General features: G+C 37.6%; 1 protein-coding gene and 1 long non-coding RNA gene across 3 annotated transcripts in view; both read left to right on the top strand.

Annotated features, from left to right (window-relative positions):
- LOC126762465 (uncharacterized) overlaps positions 1-20144 on the top strand; it is a 290496-nt gene extending 270352 nt beyond the window's left edge. For both annotated transcript variants that reach the window (XR_007667462.1, XR_007667461.1), the window contains exon 2: positions 16221-20144. This is a non-coding gene — a long non-coding RNA (uncharacterized LOC126762465). The remainder of the gene's footprint in view (positions 1-16220) is intronic.
- Positions 1591-20144, top strand: LOC126762454 (myb-like protein I). Its single transcript, XM_050479195.1, has 2 exons — positions 1591-2020; positions 12193-20144. The coding sequence occupies exon 2, from the start codon at positions 12376-12378 to the stop codon at positions 15076-15078; it is 2703 nt and encodes a 900-aa protein (XP_050335152.1). The 5' UTR covers positions 1591-2020; positions 12193-12375; the 3' UTR covers positions 15079-20144.
- Positions 20145-20885: the final 741 nt, after the last annotated feature.

Genomic DNA, 20885 nt, shown 5'->3' with positions numbered 1-20885 from the left:
AGGTCACAGGAGCTTTCGGACACGAAAGTGTTCATGAGGCTCGGCGAAAGAAGACAATTTCAAAATCATAAAAAATTTTGAAGTGTGCTGTAAAGACTACACATACACGCACACACATACACTCGCTTAATGTATGAGTGCGGGTTAGTTATTGTAATGGCTCGGGCAGGTGCAAAGTAACAAATAGAGTGCAAAGAAGAATTCGAAAATGTACAATTGTTGCTATTACAGGTAAACTGGTAAACAAAGCAGTGATTGTAGCGAAACAAAAGCAACGGAGAAACACAAAAGTGCGCAAAAGCAAAATAAATAAATAACACAGAAGAGTGTAAAAGGCAAAGCGCAAAACATTTTAAGCTACACAAATGAGCATATGTAAATAAAAATCACGAAAGAACAATTAAATTGAACACAAAAGGGTGAACAATTTTCATAAAAATTAGCGATAATTAAATTTCAATAAGTACGCTGTACAAATAAAAAAATAAATAAATGAAAAAATTAAAATAAAAATTAAAAAAATATTAAAATATATATTAAAATGTTAATAAGTAATAAAGTTAAAAAAATATTCAAGAAAGTGAATAAATTTCGATTAGTTGTTGAAGAGGGCTTCTGTAAATTCGATTATGTGTGATTAAAAAAATAAAATTACATATTTTTATAAAAAAATCGTATACAAATCCTACAGTTATCAGAAAAATACCACAGCAACACCTAGCAATATTAAAAACAAATTAAAAAAAAAACTATTTATGTTTGTATTTTGTGTTTTTATGAATATTTCCATCTAAAAGTGTTATAGGGTTTAATTTTTCATCAAAAAATCAGCGCGAAAGTGAGTTTAAAACGAAATCGAAATTAATTTATTTTATTTAATTATAAAAAGCAGGTTTGACAACAAAAGCGCAGGCATCATCAGCGACCAAGGCGCATGAGAATTCAAGTGAAAAATGTCTTTGCGGTTGCTGTAAACGAAATGATTAAAGCAAACACTTATTTTCAGCTAAAAATACTTGGAAGATTATGAATAAACGATTTAAAACTAAACAACAAATTACCGCTAAGTACAACAATTGCTATTATAAGCCATTATAAGTGAAAAATCACGAATCAAATCAAACAACTACTTATACACATACATACATACATACATACCAACAAATAACCGCATACAACAAACAAGTGAACACGTAACCGTGAAGCGCAGAAAAATACAGCAACTTACGAATAACAACAATAGCGCAGCAGCAGCATAAATATTACCAACTAAAACAATAATAATAATCAACAAGCAAGTGATCGGACAAGCAGTTCGAATGTAAAGTAATATATAAAAAATACAAATACAATACCAAGAAAAAAGTAGCAGAAAACAATCTTGTTTTATCAGTCACCACACACCGCACCGCGACACCTGCGCGTCCACCTACCGCGTGCCGCGCGTAAACGCCAAATACCGCATTGAAACACACCAGTACCTAACAGCGCAACACACACACCCGCGCGCATACAAAGCGCCATACCTAACACCAACACCAACCCTAGAGCACAGCGCGCTCCAGCGCGTCGCATATCAACGCCTCGACGCCTCGCGCCGCGTTCCGTATCACCCAGTCGGCGTCGTGTCGTGTTGTCGCTTAACATTTGATTCTTATATTTAATAAATACATTATTGCTTGCGCTTAGGTTTGTTTTACTTCTTAACTGCGTACGTGTGTTTTCGCACACACACACACACACATACGCACGGCGCATTTTTTGCACGTTTTGCCTTTTGACGCCGTTCGTGTCGCCAAGCGTTGGTGTGGAAAAAGCGCGCGCGCCAATTTGTGGAAAAAAAAAACTTTTTGAAAATTAAAGACGGAAAAGAAGGAGAGCACACAACGGAATTTCAATATTTAACTACCAGCATAAAACAAACTTATCGTATCAACAGTTGTCATCGCCGTAAAAGTAACACTTCTAAGAATATTCATATTTAAAGTGTACCAGTGCTTTTGAAGTCGAAGGCTTCCATGTGAGTATTATTGTGTGACTACATATTCGTTAGCATATTAACAGCTTTGGCAGTCATCACCCCGCTTTTGCTTTTTCACCCACGCATCATTAATTTCAATAGCCGTACGTCTAATTTGTTAGTTGTTCTTAGTGAAATGTGTTTTCCTAATTGCTCAGTAAAGCATTCAATCGCTTTATGACTCAGTCACCCTGCTTCAGATATTATTTCAGAAAACGTGATCTACAATTTCAGCCTTATTCCAAAGATCCATTTCTTTACATTTTTTCAAGTTTTGCCTTGAAAAGTGCTAATAGTCAAAGTCAACATACAGGCAAAAATAGGAGATAATAAAAATCGATGAGAAGATATAAAAGTTAGATAATTCGGAAAAAACTGATAATAATGGTGGTGAAGTTCTGCAGCTGGTTGAGAGCCACGCCCATGAGATGCTGTAGCAGAATGTTGAAGCTTGTGTGACAAAAGAATGCTCAGCTGGGGAACTGCACAGTTCATTCTGTATGTACCGTACACTCCACTCAAATCTTTCCAACTCAGAAGCCTCTCAGAGTAAAACTTAGTACCCAGCTCTCAAGTATTGTAAAAACTTCATATAAAAAAAAGTTTAAGAAGTGGTTAAGAAAATTTCCTGCGGAAAATTTTCTGGTTCTAGTGTGCAGTTTTCAAGATATCTAGTGCTAATTTTTAATACATTTTTTCAAGAAAATGCGAATTTGGCAATGCTGGTTTTGCGAAGAAACATGAAATCAACAATTGTTTCTTGAAAGAAATTCAAAGTTATCATTAAATTCATCCTAAAATTACTTAAAATCATTAGTAAGAAATACAGTTCATTTCGAAAATTTTGTATAAAACTTACCAATCTTTATATACTTACACATATAAGTTTATTTTCTTTGTTTATTTCCTCTTGCTCTTCTAATGTGAATCCTTCACAATGCGTAACCAGGTACTTGACTACAGCTCAAGAAATAAGGATTTTTTTTTCTGGAGCAATTACTTAAGAGCTGGATACGGACCTTAAGAAGCAAAGCAGGGTGAAACAGTAATCTTCTTAGAAATACAAGTAGCGCTCTTGGTATTAACATATCTAATATACTACGGCCAAAAAACCCGAAAATAGACAACAAAGTGGCGTTCGCTGAAAGATCTGTCGAGTTGTTTTACTTAGTTTCAGCTTTTTTTGCATGGGTTCTTTATTCATACTCTGCCATAGGTCTTATAGAGATTTTTTTAAGACAATACGATAGATCTTCTTGAATTCTTCTTAATGTAGAAAATGTCGAAATTTTCGTAGCCTTTGACTGAGCAGCCGGAGTGGGCTGAATTGTGATTTGTTCTTGATCTGTAACTTTTTATAAAACGAAGATATCAAAGAATTCAAGATAGTTCTTTTATAAGCTGAATATAACATGCAACATTTTTATTTGAATACATTTGTATATTGATCATTCGGTAAATTTCTACGGCCACTTTTCGAAAGTCGTACTTTTTGACTGCTTTAAAAGAGCCCAGTCCTCTACCCTATAGTTCACATGTGACTGAAAATAATGTTGAAACATACAATAATCTCACCGTCTCCATCTCAATTTTGCAAAATATATTTATAGATTCATGATAGTTTCAGTAGATTCTGAAACAACATCGGTTTTTGACTAGCCCTAACAAAAATTGTTCAAACACAACGTGTGTGGTTGCACTAATCACGATCTAGAATCAAGGCATTTGTCTAACAATGTCATACAAGTCATAATTGGGATAAAATATCTATCGAAAGTGGTTGGTTGATATTTTTTTAACAACAAACCACAAAACCAACGAAATAAAGAAACGTTACATATTAGTAACGCGAAAAAATATTTGGGGATTACTGTTGCTAACATTTAGGTTCATACTGTAATGAACTCGTGGTTTTGTGTCAAATCTTATCAAGTTTTAATGGCGCACGCAGTAGAATATTAGTGCGGGAATTCTGTACCTTTAAAACCTCTGATGCAAGCTTACTCATGAAAGTCCCCCATTTTTACAACGATCGTACTTTTGTTTAGAATTTATAATTTAATGCTTTTGAAACGCAATAATAAATGAAATAATCACACGGAGTGCAAATTGTGGAGAGGAGTTTTACAAATTGAAATTCGAAAACGGATTAACAAATATATCCGTCATAAATTGTATGTATCGGTTGGGTGAAAAATATCGTATATGTTGTTTCAAAGCGACTCATCATCATCCTCGTGGAATGAAATTAATCGCTTTATGTTTCAACAGCTTTTGAAGAGAAAGATTTTTCGAAAACTAAACTTGTCAAACGAAGTAGATTTTCACTTTGGACTATGTTAGCAAACGAAGATACAAGGGTGAGCATCGGAAAGCTATTACGGGATCAGGAGAGTAATTATTAGTGTGGATTTCCAAACGGTGGCATTATTTCAGTCCATATTTCTGCTGAAACTAATAATTTGGTGTGAATGGGAAATTTCTGAAAATTGTTTAGCTGAAAATAAAAGAAATTTATTTGTGTTGTTGGTCCGATGTCACGTTGCACAATAATAGATACATATATTCCAGCACAATTTAAAGCTATTTGAGTGGCTTTATGTGAGCCGCAGTTATACGAATTAGCCATTAACTTTTACGATCTTTGAGTTTAAGTAAATCTGATTCTATTGCGAAGCCAGCTGGGGATCCCCCACAAAAATAGCCCTCTTAACGTTTCTCTTCATTAAATAAAGGCGAAACAACCTTATGAAACACCCTGTTTGCATTGATGTACTTAACACATTTTTATTTGTGCAATCAGCAAAAGCCATTTTACAACAACAAAATTAGAAGAATTTTTATGATTTCTTACACACCGTTCACCATGCACAGACCGCTTACCGCCTTCACCCTTTCTCTTTTCGTTATCAAGTCGGCACGAGTGAGCGAGTTCGCTAAAAGTAATGCGCTTATTTTTACCCAAATCCATCTATCAAATAGCAAGCCTATCTAAATTTAGCTAACTCGCTTGTGGCAAAAACTAAAATTGGCTTCTCGCCGATTTGTTTATCGCGCCCAGCCGAGGGCCTTAACTCCGCGCATACATACGTACATATACACGCTGGCATGCAGGTACAGGGCAACAGCATTGGCAAAAGCGGAATGTAAACGTTGCGCTGCTCCGCTCAGCTCGACGCCCGCCGTTGATCTTTCGGCACAGTGTTGAATCGCGTTCGCGCGCCATTTCGTGTTTATTTAAATGAAATTACTTTGACACTGATAATATTGCTCTTGTTGTTGTTGCCATTGTTCTTTTTAACTGTTTTTTTTTCGAAGTATGCTGTTGTTGTTATTGCAGTTGTTTCATATTTGCTATTATATTTGCTGCTAATAAAAATGAATGAATTAAAAACTGCAGAGCTAGGCGCCACAAGTATTCCGAATTAAGAGCGCTGTCAGGCAGTTATAGTAAGGAGGGTCATATGTGGTTTCAAAAGTTTTGGAAGGTGAGTGTGGTCACGACCTCCAATTACAATTTTGAGAATCAAACTTGGTTAGAGAGGGTAAAGTGCCTTACGTTTAAACAATACCTTTAAATTGGACTGCACATACAGTAGGTTCTAATGTCGATCTATCTCAAGTTGTATAATGGCCGTAGTACCTCCCTCTCTTAAAAGAGATCTCATATCTCAGATTTCAATGCCTAATACGATTTTCCCTGGTTATTTTACACCATATATGTTAATTAATGAGAAGACGCTTTGATACTGAAAATTGATCATAAGTATACGTCTATATAGTCCTCTCCTCCAGCACCCATATACAGTATACTGATATCCATCAATATACCATATATATTGATTAAAATGGAACATATTTCACTATGATATTTTTTTTAGCACATTTCGATTGTAAGATATCGATCTATATCTTCCTTCTGCCTTGTAATCGGTTCAAAATACCAACAAATTTTAAATTGCGGCACTATATGTATAGTGCTCGACAGTACCCGCGCTTGATTCTGCCTTATTTGTCTCGTTTGTGTTCGATTTTTTCTTTGATGTCTGCACATTGGAATAGTAGTTCAAACAAGTGTGCCGCAAAGTATTTGAATTTCTTAACAGCTTATTTCCATGACGTCAAGCGTCTTCTTCTTCTACTTATACTTCTTGAATGGTATTCGATATTTGGTGCTGCTGTAGGTGGCGGAGTGTGTCTACTAATATTTTGGCTTCAGTAACTTTTGTTTAGCAACCGAAGTTTAGTAATTCAGTAGAAACTTATTTCTGAACCAGTTTCTAAAAATGTAAATCTAGCGCAAATGGCGCGCTGTAGACTGAAAACACATATTTCATTCCAATTCCAGGAATTTAAATATTGGCGAGTCTGTTTTGATACAATTAATGCAAAAATGTTGGAAAGAAAGAGAAGTGGGCAGAAATTATATCATAATGAAAAAGTTTGAAGTCGGGAAAGAAATTTTTTAAGAATCAAATATAGAAAATACATTTAATGCATGAAAATAATTATGAATAACATACCGCTCTCCGCATAAAAAACTGGACTTGTAATTCTCTTCAAGCTTGTATTTTTTTTAAGCTAAAAAGGGCAGTCGTTAGAAACGAAGATCTCAGATTTGCTTCCATAAACTAAAGTGATCCACCAATGAAACTTGTGAAGTTTACGGAGACAATGCTGTATCAGTTCGTGTAGTGCAACAATGGTTCGCTCAATTCCGTTCTGAAAATTTCGAAATTTTTGACTTACACTGATAAAAGTGATGGAATAATGTTTCTAGCGGAAAAATGGCAAAAAGTGGTCGACCAAAATTGTAAATATTGTTTATTAAAAAAAGAAGTTGAAGTTTGATTAGAAATACGAAAAGACTTTTTCGACTACCCAATATTAACCACCTCTTTGCATGTCGCTTAATCCAGCTTATCTGAAATTCTTTTGTATGCTCCCATTCTGTGTAAACAGCTCATTTTCTAGATCCAACGGTAGATTACTTCAAGGAACCCCGAAATTGGCAAAAAGTGTTTTCTTTCAGATAATTCAACTTTTGATATTCAGTAAAAGCCTTTGATTCTGGCTTAGAGCTTCTAATGTCTTTGGAAACTATAAAAAACAGATTTTCCAAAACTAAATCTTGAAATAGACTGATGCACACATTATTTAGAGTAGCCACAGCCCTTAAATTATACTAACATGTACATATTCGAATATAATACGCCTCATATGTAAGCGTTGCCCATATGAATACTCCAGTAGGCGAATGATAAGATCGAGTTTAGACAACAAAGCCAGGAAATAATTTCATTGCCCACACATAGTATTCGTATCTGTATAGATATTCGTACGTTTCCCTCCAAAAATACGCATTTGCTTTAATTAATTGTTCCATTTGACTCATCTGCTTATCTGTGTTACGGTTTATCAAAGTGAGTCGACATTATAACAGTAAAATGAAATACATATACTAAGTATTTATGTATACAAAGCACACTCGTTTATCTATCAGTATGTTTGTTGCACATCTGAGGTGAAAAGTAGTGTATCTGAAATCACATTGTCGAATGATTAGATTAAGAGAACCCTCCAACGGTTATGATTTTATGTATTGAACAAAATATTTAAGTTTTAGACCCGCTGCGGAAAGTTTAGGTAAAAGTATAGATAATTGTTTAATTAAATATTATTGTAAGTAGATGGAAAAGCTTCAAATTACTAAGACCGTAGACTTTTTATATAAAGGTAAGACGAAATTCACACTTTTCAAAGCAACTATTCCAGAAGGTATGGATCCATTACTGAAGCATTTGGTATGATGAATCAAATCCATTTGCGGGTCCCATTCTTGACATGCAGTCGATCAATGTGCAGGTCGGTATCATGACCTTAAATATTATCGGCTGATACTTATCACCAAAAATCAAGAGATATATATTAAGTTATATTGATGCTAGGCAATCGGACTTTCAGTAAAACTTATTAATAAGCCATCACACCCGATCTTTCACAAAAGGTAGCTCGGAACTGGAAGCACACGTTGGATTCCTATAACGACTCCATTAAAATTGGTTTGGATTAATGAAATAATTCCTTAGTACTCTTTGAGTGCAGCAAATTAAGAGACAGTGCTTAGTTAGGAACACTTTAACCGCACAAAAAATATGCAGGCACATGAGTACCCGTTCTTATCAAACCAAATTTTCAGTATATTTCGCATTTGACTGCCACAGCTTTTCAAACACTTTTAATTAGGAATACAGCCTCAGCGTAAAATCTTATCAATTCAATGATAAAAGCTGCGAAAAGATTAACCTTGTAGCTAATCCTTGCACAAACACGGCGCACATTTGTCAAATGTTTGAGCTTCACGTATGTATATACCACCACATGCATAAACATAAACATGAATGTGTGAATGTCTGTGCAGCAAGCAAATGTTCCGCTCTCAAGCGGCAGCCGACTTGTCTGCCACACAGCAAACAAAGAAATTATATACAGTAAAATAAAATCCAAAAAATCAATCAGCTGAAATTCTAACCAATTCTTCAATATACGTTACACATATACACACATATATATATATATATATAATATATTATATAAGATTGTATGTAAATATTGTGGCAGCAGGAATGTGAAGACAACACTTGCGCTGTCTGAATTTCTCAGCAACGCGAAATATTTGTGGCATTTATGCGCCGCGCTGCCAGTTGGATCGCTCGATGGCGGCCAGAGTGCCGCAGTGACATAGTCAACGCACACAATCCCATGACCACGACCATTTCCGCAGCCGTTGGCATAGTCAGAGCCCCAGGCAGCGCAAAGCTTTTGGCCTCGCGTGCGTAGAGCGAATGCATTGGCGTTGTGGGAGTTGTGCCTCACACGGCAAATGTGTGCCAAATCTGTGCAGGCGAAAATTCCATTCAAGAGATCGAGAAATGCGCTTATGTGTGTGTGTTTATTTTCCTTACTTTGAATTTGGGTGTGTGTGTGTGTGTAGCGCATACTTAGAATTTTGAAGATGTGCACAAATCTAAATATAGTTTACACAGGGTTGACTAACCTTTTGTGTGTAAATTCTATGTGCTCACCAACGCATACATACATACATACATGCATGCATAGATTTGTATAGTTCTTTACAATTTGAAGTTGAGAAATAAGGAATCGATTGGTTTGTATTTTTGCTTTTTCCTTTTTCAAGTTTGTATCTAAAAGCATTTGCTTTGTGGCGGAGTTTCGAGGCTATAATTTCATTCTTTAAAATCTGATGTCTGCCCATTTCTTTCATTAACTATTTTTACTCACTGAAATCTGTGGGAGAAAGTGAATGGCGAAGAACTCGGAAGTTGGATAACGAAGTGAGATTGTTTGGGTCCTTCTGGGGAGAAAGGATCATTTCGAATGGAGATATTTCGGACTTCTCTTACTATATTTAATACTATTAAGGGGCACACGTAGGTTACCTCCAACAAAAACAATCAACAAAAAAAATCAAAATTAAAGAAACCGAAACGCTTTAAATTTTTCAACATTGAACAATTGTAAATAAGACGCAAAATATTTAATTATTCTTCAATTCTTATTTCGATGCTTTCACAGTAATCCCCACTTGATGTAGTACTGTTATGCCAACAATTTTTCCAATTCTCGAAACACTTTTCATAAGCACTTTTTGGGATGGCCTTCAGCTCCTTCAGCGAATTTTGTTTTATCTCTTCGATCGGCTGAAAACGGGTTCCACTCCACTCATAAGCCCATGTCTCACCGGCAGTTATACTGCTCTCCATGAATGTGGGATCAGAATTCTAACGAACAAGCATGTCCAACGAAACTTGTTTATCGTACTCTTTTTGAAAATATTCAGCGCTATCGGGACGAGTAGAACAAGAGCGCGCCTCATACTCAAAATATTCACCAAAATCTTATGAACGGAGTCGCGAAATATCAAGCTTTCTTGCCATCTCTCTAAAACTTCCCTGTCGATTTCCATATTCTTTACTTTTTTAATATTTGCATCACTCCGGTGAATGTCGTCTAGAACGAGGCATGCTTCAAAGATCTGAAGCTGCCCCCGCCATCGCTTGGCGACTTTAACGCCAGGGTGAGCACTACGGTCGGTAAATTCAGCCTTGACGAAACAAATGTCTGATTGACTGAGTCGCGACGGGTAATGCTCGAAAATTCTACGAAAAATGGTTAAGTTCCGAGCTACCTGGCACTTCTTTGATTAGACGTTTTTTTTCGAATTTTTTTCCATTGTAAAAATTGCGAGCTCTCTGAGGTGTATGGAACTTAAGCAGCTGCAGTAAACAAAGAGATTAGCCTCCTCAATCGCGTTCTTATTGTGTTTAAAGCCCAAAACAAACTGATTAAGGTGCAAGCAGATTTATCAAAATACATGTTTTGAAATATCATTTACTGTGGAAACGGCTGTTTATTGAACAACACGTGAATACACAATCGTTTTTTTGTCAACTTTTGTTACAACCATTTATCGAGCTGCAGAAAATACCATGTTTTTGAAATATCTTTCTCTAGGTGTATGTCTGGTAGTGACTTAATAAATATTTTTCATTAAAACGTGCCAACATTTAATAGGAAAACACGAATTTTTGTCCTGTATTTTATCACAAAATAGTTATATATTTGCCACGGCGAATATACAACCACGCGAATTAAGTCAGAGAGAGGAAGACCTCCCCTCCCGTTGGGACCAAGTGGAAACCTGGCTTCGCTTGGAATATGGATAGTACCCGCCGACGTAGATACCAATTGTCAGGGGCACACGCCAACAAAAACAATCAACAAAAAAAATCAAAATTAAAGAAACCGAAACGCTTTAAATTTTTAAACATTGACCAATTGTAAATAAGACGCAAAATATTTAATTTCAATTCTTATGATGCTTTCAAAGTCATCCCATTGAAATATTATGCCAACAATTTTTATTCCACTTTTGGGATGGCCTTCATACTTTTAGGAATTTTGTCGACTGAAAACGGGTTCCATCCTATGATTATATGTGGGATCAGAATTCTAACGAACAAGCATGTCCAACGAAACTTGTTTATCGTACTCTTTTTGAAAAAAATTCAGCGCTATCGGGACGAGTAGAACAAGAACGCGTCTCATACTCAAAATATTCACCAAAATCTTATGAACGGAGTCGCGAGATATCGAGCTCTGTCTGTACGTGTTTTTGAAATATCATTTATCCGAGGTATTTATTTACAATTTCCGTGTACTTTTTTGTCACAACTTATGTGTGTATACAACCACGCAGTCAAATAACGTAGATACCAGTTTCAAACTATGTTGGCTTGTGAAAAAACTCGCGACTTCAATAAATATTTTTCATTAAAACGTCATTTAATGAAAACACGAATATATTCTTTGCCGTTTTTATCACAAAATAGTCATATATATTTACATATATTATCCAAAAATAGTCACAATTATGTCATTACGCCACCATTCTCCCCCGCAAGCCTTTTACAGACACAGAAAATTAATTATAAGTATTGTAACCTATTAAAAATTTAAGATTCCCGACACGGCCTCAACCATATTGGGTTTAATTGACGCTGCGCTTCCACATTTTATTCATCGCTTGCATTACTCATATCACTCTTGCCTCCATCCCTTCATCACCATATTCACGAAAAGCTTTTGCATTCTTTGTCTAATATTATTAATATTATTTGTTTTCGTTTTCTCTCTTTCATCTTTATCAACACTCTTCGCAATATTAACGACGAATATAAAAAATTTATTAAACAATGGAAATGCAAATCAAACCACAACAACACCAATGAAAACAATAATCATATTCATATGGATGTTTGGTGAAAATTTATGCCGCCGCCAACGCCGCATACATTTGGCGACGCCCCCGCACACAACTCCCGCTAACACACCAATACAACGTCGATATTCGTGGATTCTCCGCTTTGCGTGCTTCGCAAATTTTCATTGACTCTTCGCGCATACCGAACCGTTTGGTCGTTTTTGTTATCAATGCGTCGGTTGTTGTCGCTCGGTACGGATGTGTTTTCGCGGCGTCGTCGTTCGGTCATTGTTCGCCTGCTGCCTGCTGCCACCGTAACAAAACAAATTCAATTCGGCGAATGTTATGCCGGCTTCCGCACGTCTGGTATTGACGTTTTCACAAGCAGTACAACAGCGCAGACAAGTAGACGCAATCCAATAGAGGGACGCGGCACACGACACACGCACGAGTTTGTCCCATAGCGGTAACGAAACAACAGCAACAGCAGCTGCAGTAACAAAATCCGCCGAGCTAACACCGGCAGAAGAGACAACGACGACGAATCAGCAGCGAGCGAAGAACTGAAATCATGGCAAATCCGCGCAAATTTAGTGAGAAAATCGCATTACAGAAGCAGCGCCAGCAAGAGGGCACCGCTGAGTTCGAGCGTATTATGAAAGAGGTTTACGCAACTAAAATGGATGAGACTCAAGCGAATCAGAAGATATTGGAATGCTGTTTGGTAAATACTGACGTCGGCAGCAATCACGCCACAAATGCCAGTTTGGTAAGTGGCGCTGGTATAGGAGGAGGCGGCAGTGGCGGCGGAGGTGGAGGAGGCGTTGTGGGTAACACTGCGGACGGCGGTGGTGCCGGCAATAGCGGCGGCGCAACAAATACCACCAACAGCGGCAGTGGTGGAGCCTCTCCGGACGGCACACATAATAGCAATTCGCGTGAGTCACGGGGTCGCAGCGTCGGCGTCGGACCGATGCGACGTCCCTCCGAGCGCAAACAAGATCGTTCGCCATATGGCAGCAGTGCTGCCGTCGCAACCGGCATGAATGCGGGCATGAGCAACAACGCATATCTTAGTCCGCCGATGGATAGCAGTTGGCGGCGCTCCAACTCTGACTCGGCACTTCATCAAACGCTGAATATGGCAGTAGCGGCAGAGGGCGGTTTCGGGCCGGGTGGTGGCATGGGCGGTATGGGGGATATGAATGCGCTGCACGCCAATTACCAGCACCACAATCAACGATCTCATTCGCCAAATATTGGCCGCAGCTTCAGTCCACAAGCACAAAGACGGAAAGGTCAGATGCTACATCAGCAGCAACAGCAGCAGCAGCAGCAACAACACCTGCACCACAGTCAACAGCATCTGCACTTGCAGCAGCAACATCAACAGTTGCAGCAACACTTTCAGCAGCAGCAGCAACAACAGCATATGCATCAACAACAAGCACAACAGCAACATGTCCAGCAGCACCATGCACAACAGCCAGCGAGTAGCGTTAGCCAACAGCAACATCCGCAACAATTCAATGCCAAATATACTAACTGCAATATGCCAATAAATAGTCTATTCAAATCGCTGCAAGAGCAAACACTGGCGCTCGCCAATACCGGTTCGTTGCCGGACCTAACGTCATTGCATTACTCGCCCGCACAACAACAACTAATGCACCAGCAGCAGCAACAACAGCAAACGCTCTCGCCCATCCTGTCACCGCACAACAATGGCCGCGAGCGCGATCAGTCCTCAAGTCCCTTCAGTCCGGCTGGTGGCAATGGCAATGGCATAGGCGGTGGTCCACCGTCGCCTTATCAGCAGCAACAGCACTCGCCCACGTCAGCCGCCAACACACCTACAGCAGCGCAAACATCGCCGCATTTATCATTCACAAATCTCGCCGTTCAGTCACCAACCGGCAACGGCTCCAATACACAAAATACCGCACAAACCGGTACATTCACCAACCTGCCTACCCTGGGCGCCGCCAGTTCGACGGGCAATCTTACCGAATATCGGCAGCCATTGAATCCACCCAGTCCAGGCTCCTCACCCGGTCTGCTAACGTCCGTCTCGAGCAATGATGTGGTACACATCAGCGCGCCAGCCAGTCCAATTCGGCATCCGCAGGCCGGCATGATCGGATCCAGTATGCAGGCCTATAATGAAAAGAACATGCAGGCCTTCGATCGCTACTCACCTGCAATAGCTGGAGCTGCGCCAGAAAATACTGGCTTCAACAGTCTCAACTCCTCGTTCCATAATCACTTTGAGCAGTTCACGCTAGGCGACAGCAATTCCTCTCCTGAGCAGCAGCAGCAGTTGCAGCAACACTTTCAGCAGCAGCGCCAGCAACAGCAGCAACAGAATAGCTTTACCACATTAGATTTCGATGTCTTCGGCAATGGATCGCCTTATTCACAGCCCCTAACACAGAGCAAACAATTGGACTTTAGCGATCTGACGGGCGAGTCCGGCTCAGCGGTGACGGCAACGACGCAAAGTAGTAGAGGTGGCTCGTGTAACACCAACAACAGCGGCAACACCAGCAATAACAACAACACACACCAAGGTACACGCATACTCACACATCAAATGCTGAATAACAATGGTGCCGGGGCTGGCAGCAACGCGAATAGTAACGCCACAACAAACGGTCCCTGTCGCATCAGCAACAACAATGTGAATCTGACGCAAGCGAATGAAGTGAACTCTTCACCCATACCCTCACCGTTGGGCTGCCTGCCGTCACCGTCTTCACCCTTACCGATTCCTATAAATGCGCAATCGCCGCATCATCAGCACCAACAATTGTCGCTGTCGCTGCACTCGCATTCAGCACAACCATCACCGCACCATTCGCCCCTGCATTCGCCGCACCATGCCTCCCCACTGTCATCCTCCTCGCCGGGCATAACAACGCTGACGGGTGGAGTCTCGACTGCGCCACATGTTGGTGGCAACGGCACAAATAATGCATCCACGCTTCACAACCAACATCAGCAGACGACGCAACACCACCAGCAACAACATCATCAACACCACCACCATCAACAGCATCATCATCACCATGCACAGAACCACGCTAATACGCCAACCAACACCAATATACCGGCAATCATCTTCTCCGACTATTCGTCGCGTGAGATCTTCGACTCGCTCGATCTGGATTTGAGTCAAATGGACGAGACTGCGCTAGATCTGCTAGCGGATCAGAACTCGATCATGATTGCCGATCCAAGCATCGAGGATAGTTTTCGCAAAGACCTTAACTGATACTATGAGGAAGCTGTTGCGGCTATTGAGAGCGGCGTACTGCTCGACGACTCCTTCGATCCGCTGGGGCCCATAGTCGACGTCACTGAGGTACTGGGCAATCCGCTGGCGGATACAACAAAGTGCAAAACAGAGGACGACACAACCGACACAGCCACAAATACAGCAACTGCTACGACAGCAACGGCAACAGCGACCACCGACGAGGACGCAAGCAACACTCTACCCATCACACTCAACATAAGCGGCCAAGAGAATGTCGAAGACGACCTGAACAATGTCGACGACAACATAAGTATCGGTCTCGGTATCGGTATTGGCTTGGGCATAGACGGCGGCAGCGTTGAGAACAATGGTGATGTGGAGGATTTCTTCTTCTAAATTACGCTAGTTTGAGCGACGGTGGCTCGTCACGAAGGTGGGCAGGGGCGCCGACTAACACAACTGTTTTCAGCGTCTTTCGCATGAAATGACGCCGTCAGCGGTTGGCTGGAATGACGCACACAGTTAAACACAAAACACGCTCAAGCCTACATACAAGCAGCCATACATAGAAATATTTATGTAGCCAGCAGTATGTTTGTACGAGTTGGATCTGAAGTACACGCGCAAGCAACAGTGGTAGCAACAGCTTTTAAATCTCTAACCAGTAGTTAGGACTCTTAAATGAAATATACAAACGTAAATACCTAAAAAAAATATATATATATATACATATACATACAAACAAAGAATGTTTACATACATATGTAAAGTAACAGTTATATTGGTTGCGGAGCATTTGTTGAAGACAAAGCAAGTGCAAATTGAGTTGTAGACAAAATTGAGTTACATAATTCTATTTGCTTAGCTGGAGTGGTTGCTTTTTAAAGTTGAAAGTTAAAGTGGCTTAAGAAGTAGCGCAGACGGTCTACGTTTGATTGCGTGTTACACATTTATCGCTCCTAATGGGCTTTTATGCTCACTTAACGGTTTTATTAAATTATTACTTCAAACATTTTAACATAAAGATAGCAGCAGTTGGCATTTTGGCGTTTTCGAATCAAAAGTGTTTTCCTTTCTTTCTCACCTATTAAAAGCGCTTAAATCGAGTTCAACGAAAACTGTGAGATCGCTGTTGGTTTGTGACTACTTCGGACTAGCTGGAAAATAACTGCTGAATCGTTCAGATCATTTCAGGTCACCAACAAGCCTAATGTTTTTTGGATACTGCAGTCCAGATCACCGTTCAAAGTTGATTTCAAAGTAGTTAGGGGCCTGCAGCAACATTTCATAATATATTTTTCAAAAATTTTGTGAGAGTTCTTAGTTTTAATTGCCGCTCAAATCCAATTTACATAAAAGTCAACATATTCCAAAGCTTTCACAACTGTCACTTAGCTAGTCAAAGCTAACAACTGTTATAATTTATAGACTAAATTAGTTGCATTCGAATTCTCTTTAGCGTTGACGCTTGACATGTGACACGTCAGTTGTGTTTGCTGTCAACTTGAAGCTTTTACTAGCAAATGGGTATGAGGTTGAGGTGATAGAAAATTAAACAAGTTCGTGAATTCGAATAAGTGCTTTGAAGGGTTGCGCGCATAGAAACAAACATTTTTCGTTTACTTCATCTCTCAATATTTCGCGGCAATTTTCCAAATAGAGGTATGGATAACATAATGGCACGCGTATTGGCGTAAATATCTGCAACAAAAGAGTTTATTACATCTTTCGTCACTAAGTAATAAAAACGTACTGATTGGGTCTAAATTTCTTATTAAATTAGTCAAAGTCTAAAACACAGAGAACTGCGGGACAGTTTGCATGATTGCAACAATAAAAACACAAGAGTAAAGCCAGCGTATTGAAAAAAACAATATTTTGAAGCTAATTCTCAAAAATATTTTTATAGTGTATTCAAAGAATGCGCCCAATATACGCTCAGATTCGAAGAGAGAACAAAAATCTATATTTATAAATCTCTAGAGCCAGCGACATCAACGAAAATATTTTGAAGTCAGCTCTTAAAGATCGCTCTAAATTATCTTAATACAAAGCACCCAATTGACGCTCAACACCAAGCACTCGGTTTTACCACAATTATTATAATTTTTGTTGTTTTGTTGTAAGTAAACGTCAATCAAAGCGGAAATTGTCCAGCGCACACGCATCCTTGCAGGCTCGCCAAGCAGCCGCACATAACCACCAAAACAAATTTACATGAATTAACAGTACTTACATGGCTAGTATGCGTATAGTGTTCTCATGTGCAAGTGTATGTGTGTGCTCCGGCTGCAGGATGTTGCAAATGCGTTCGAGCACAACAATTGGCTGTCATACACGCGCGCCGTGACAGCTGACAACGGGCGATGGGGAAGTAAGGAAGCATAGGCACATGAAAGAAACCGGAAACTCAATTAGTCGTGCAACTCAATTCGACCGCTCACTCGTCCGGATGCTCCCGACAAGCTCCCTTAAGTGTAGTTTATGTAATAAATAATAATATTTTGTTCTGTGCCGATTTACGTTTCCATTTTACTTTTACGACTGCAGACGCCTGCTGAGGGCAATACAAACACACGACGCTTATGGTGTACACTTCCTTTCACACACACACACAATACAATAAAATATATCGTTGTACACTTACGATTACAAATAATTGTCATTTATCTTCTAGATTTAATTTCGTTTTTCTACTTTTCATTTTCGTGCGTGTAAGCAATGCAAGCGTAGTGCGTAAGTGTTTTTGTTTGACTAGAAATTCACTTAAAGTGTCAAAGTTTAAGTATTTCCGAATATGCAACAACAAAAAGCATTAAACGCAAGAGAGTTTAAGTAAATATTGCACAATATTTTTGAATTAATCAATTGCTTACAAGTGTAATTGCTAAATAACGGTGAATTGTGGCATGAATGAATGTGTGAAATTAACTGTACTGGAGGAATAAGTGAAAAGCGGAAAATGCGAAAGTAAATATCAATAAGTCTAACCTCAAAAGCGGTTAAAACAAAATAAAATATGTATCTGACAGACAACAACAATTCATATACAGCATACCCAAGTATCAAAAAGTGTACATATAAATATATATATAGCGTAAAAATCAGATCAGAACTTACAATATTTACCAAATATCACGAAAAAATCAATTTAAGACTCTCGCCGTTGAGCAAATAACCCAAAAAAAGAAATCCAGCACTTACAAAAACAATAATTATTAGTAAATATGTAAAAATATGCCCTCTACTATACACACACACATATTGATGAGTATAAATTTCGAATCGGTGCACAATTCTAATTGCATAATTACAATAATTGAAGTCATTTAATTAAAGCATGTTTATTGTGCCTATCTACTACTCTGCTCCCCGCTTCTCCGCGCTCAATTATACATATGTATGTATTTCAACTAAAAATGCAGCAACAAAAAGTAATTACCAACAAGTAATAGGAAATAACTGTGAGTTGGCGTTTAGCGCCAAAGCTTTTCGTTTTAACTACACTTAATTAAGAAGAGGAAGAAGAAGAAGAAGAAAAAATAAAAATAAAATGAAACTTACGGAGTTTATATTTAAAGCAAAAGACGTTAAACTTCGTACCCAAATCGCGCAAATACACACATACTTGCATAGATGTATACACTCACACACATACATACGGGAATCTTTGTTAAGCATACTAAATATATAGTCTAACATGTCGTTGCAAACAATGAAATAATTACTTTTTGCAAAAATTGTTCGTATTTCACAAATGTCATATACAGTGCACGCGTAAGTGTTAGGTCAGTAATTTTCCTAAGTCACACACACACACGCACACACATGTACAGCGTGAATTCACTCAAATAACTTTGTAGTGAAGTATTTTTGTTGCAATTTTCGATATTTTTTTCGTTTGTTCTTCTATAAACTAGTTAATATACTACTTAATACAGTGTAATTCAAAATGTATATGCAGTAATAGGTTTAAAAAGCTAATTTTTAGAAAATGTAATTTTTAAGCATATTTGACTACTTTACTAAAGTTTGAACAACATTTGACAGCGCGAACATTTTTTTATTGTTTTTGTAAAATTGCTATTTTTTGAATCGAACCAAGTTGACATTGTGAAAAAATTTTGTAAATTTCATTTTATTGATAAATTTTTCTTTGTAAAATTTCACCTTCCTTAAATTGAAATTATTTCGCAAATATTATTTTTTAATACTCACATTTTAATTGAATTCAGATTGTTAATTGTTTAATGATAAAAATAGCCATACTTTGACACTCGTCGATTATACTGTGACAGCTGTCATAGTAGTTTTTTTATAACAATTTTTATTATAAAAAAATTTAATTTCACACTAAAATATTACAGCAAATTTTTCAAATTTCACTCCAAAAAATGCAAAAATTATTTTTTGAACGTTCTAGTCCTATGTAATGTATAATAATACAATATAATAAAAGTACATATAAAAAATATAAAAAATAAAGGCACAAATTTTGCGGAAAATAATACGGCAAAAAGGTTTTTTTTTAAGTGTCATATATATATTTAAGCTAGTCCTAAAACCAGTTTTCTACGTATAATGGTGAGTTTTACTAAGTTTGGTTTATTTTTGGGTCGAAATTCCTTATTATGGCCCACTGTTCCCTTAAAATTTTATGCGAACATTTTTTATTATGGCCCACTGTGCCTTTAAATTTTTATGCTAAAAATGTTTATTTCTATCACTATATGTGACCTGGTCTACGAAAAGGGAGCTAACGTGCGAAAACTAGTTTTCTGGGAAGCAGCTGTTAAAAATAAACAACTCGTTTCGTCAGTTTCTCGTTATCTCATTAATTTTGACACCTAAGCCCCCTTTCCGTAGACCAGGTCACATATATATTTATATATTCACTTTTTTTGGAGGAAATTCTTTATTAAGACACACTTTGCTTTTTTATTTTGAGTTTTTTATTGCATTTCTTTTATTATATATACTTGTATTTACTGCTGGCATATGTTGTCCAAACCTTAGCTTGCACCCAATTTCTCTAAGTAAAATGTAAGAAAAAATTTAAAAAAAATCAAAAAAAAATAAAATTTAAGAAAGCCTGAAGTTAATTTATGACTAATTAATATATACATATACACATTATTGTAATTATATAAAACTTATAAGCGACTTTTAAATTTTTTTATTAATTATACAAACGAAGCAAGAACGAGTTGAGACCCAAATCAATTGATGTACCTAGCATTAAATTACATTTAAAATCTTAAAAATTATAGTAATATAAATTTTGACTCACAAAAAAATCAAATACATATGTTTAATGTAAAATTGTGGCGCAAACCGAAGGCACATAGCTTGGGTATGCGGATAAAAAGTGAGTGTTGCTAATTAAATAAAACAGTTATGTGAGTGTAAATGTTAAATGGAAACTGATCTGTTAAATGAATAAATGAAGAGTAGGGCCAATGCTGAATATATTTACATATGTCGATGGACATGCATATATGTATACTTGAAATAAATATGTGCGTATGTATATAATAAAAGATATATATATATGTATATACATATATAATAAATTTATAAAATTAAAAATTAAACAAAAAAACTGAACTCTTTAAGAAGCAAAGTCTAAATTTATGATATAAACCCTTAAATGTAAATGTAATAACACACCGTTATTTGTTTCAAATAAATCTTTAATTATATTTAAACAAAAAATCTAAATGTAAATCAGTTGTGCTCACTTCTCTTATTTCCAATGGTTTTGGTAAGTTGGACGATAACAATGAAATTGTAATTAAATTTTTCACCGTCATTTATATGTA

Source organism: Bactrocera neohumeralis, chromosome 6 (genome assembly GCF_024586455.1).
Source record: "Bactrocera neohumeralis isolate Rockhampton chromosome 6, APGP_CSIRO_Bneo_wtdbg2-racon-allhic-juicebox.fasta_v2, whole genome shotgun sequence".
NCBI lineage: Eukaryota > Metazoa > Arthropoda > Insecta > Diptera > Tephritidae > Bactrocera > Bactrocera neohumeralis.
This window is presented reverse-complemented; position numbering and strand designations above follow the sequence as displayed.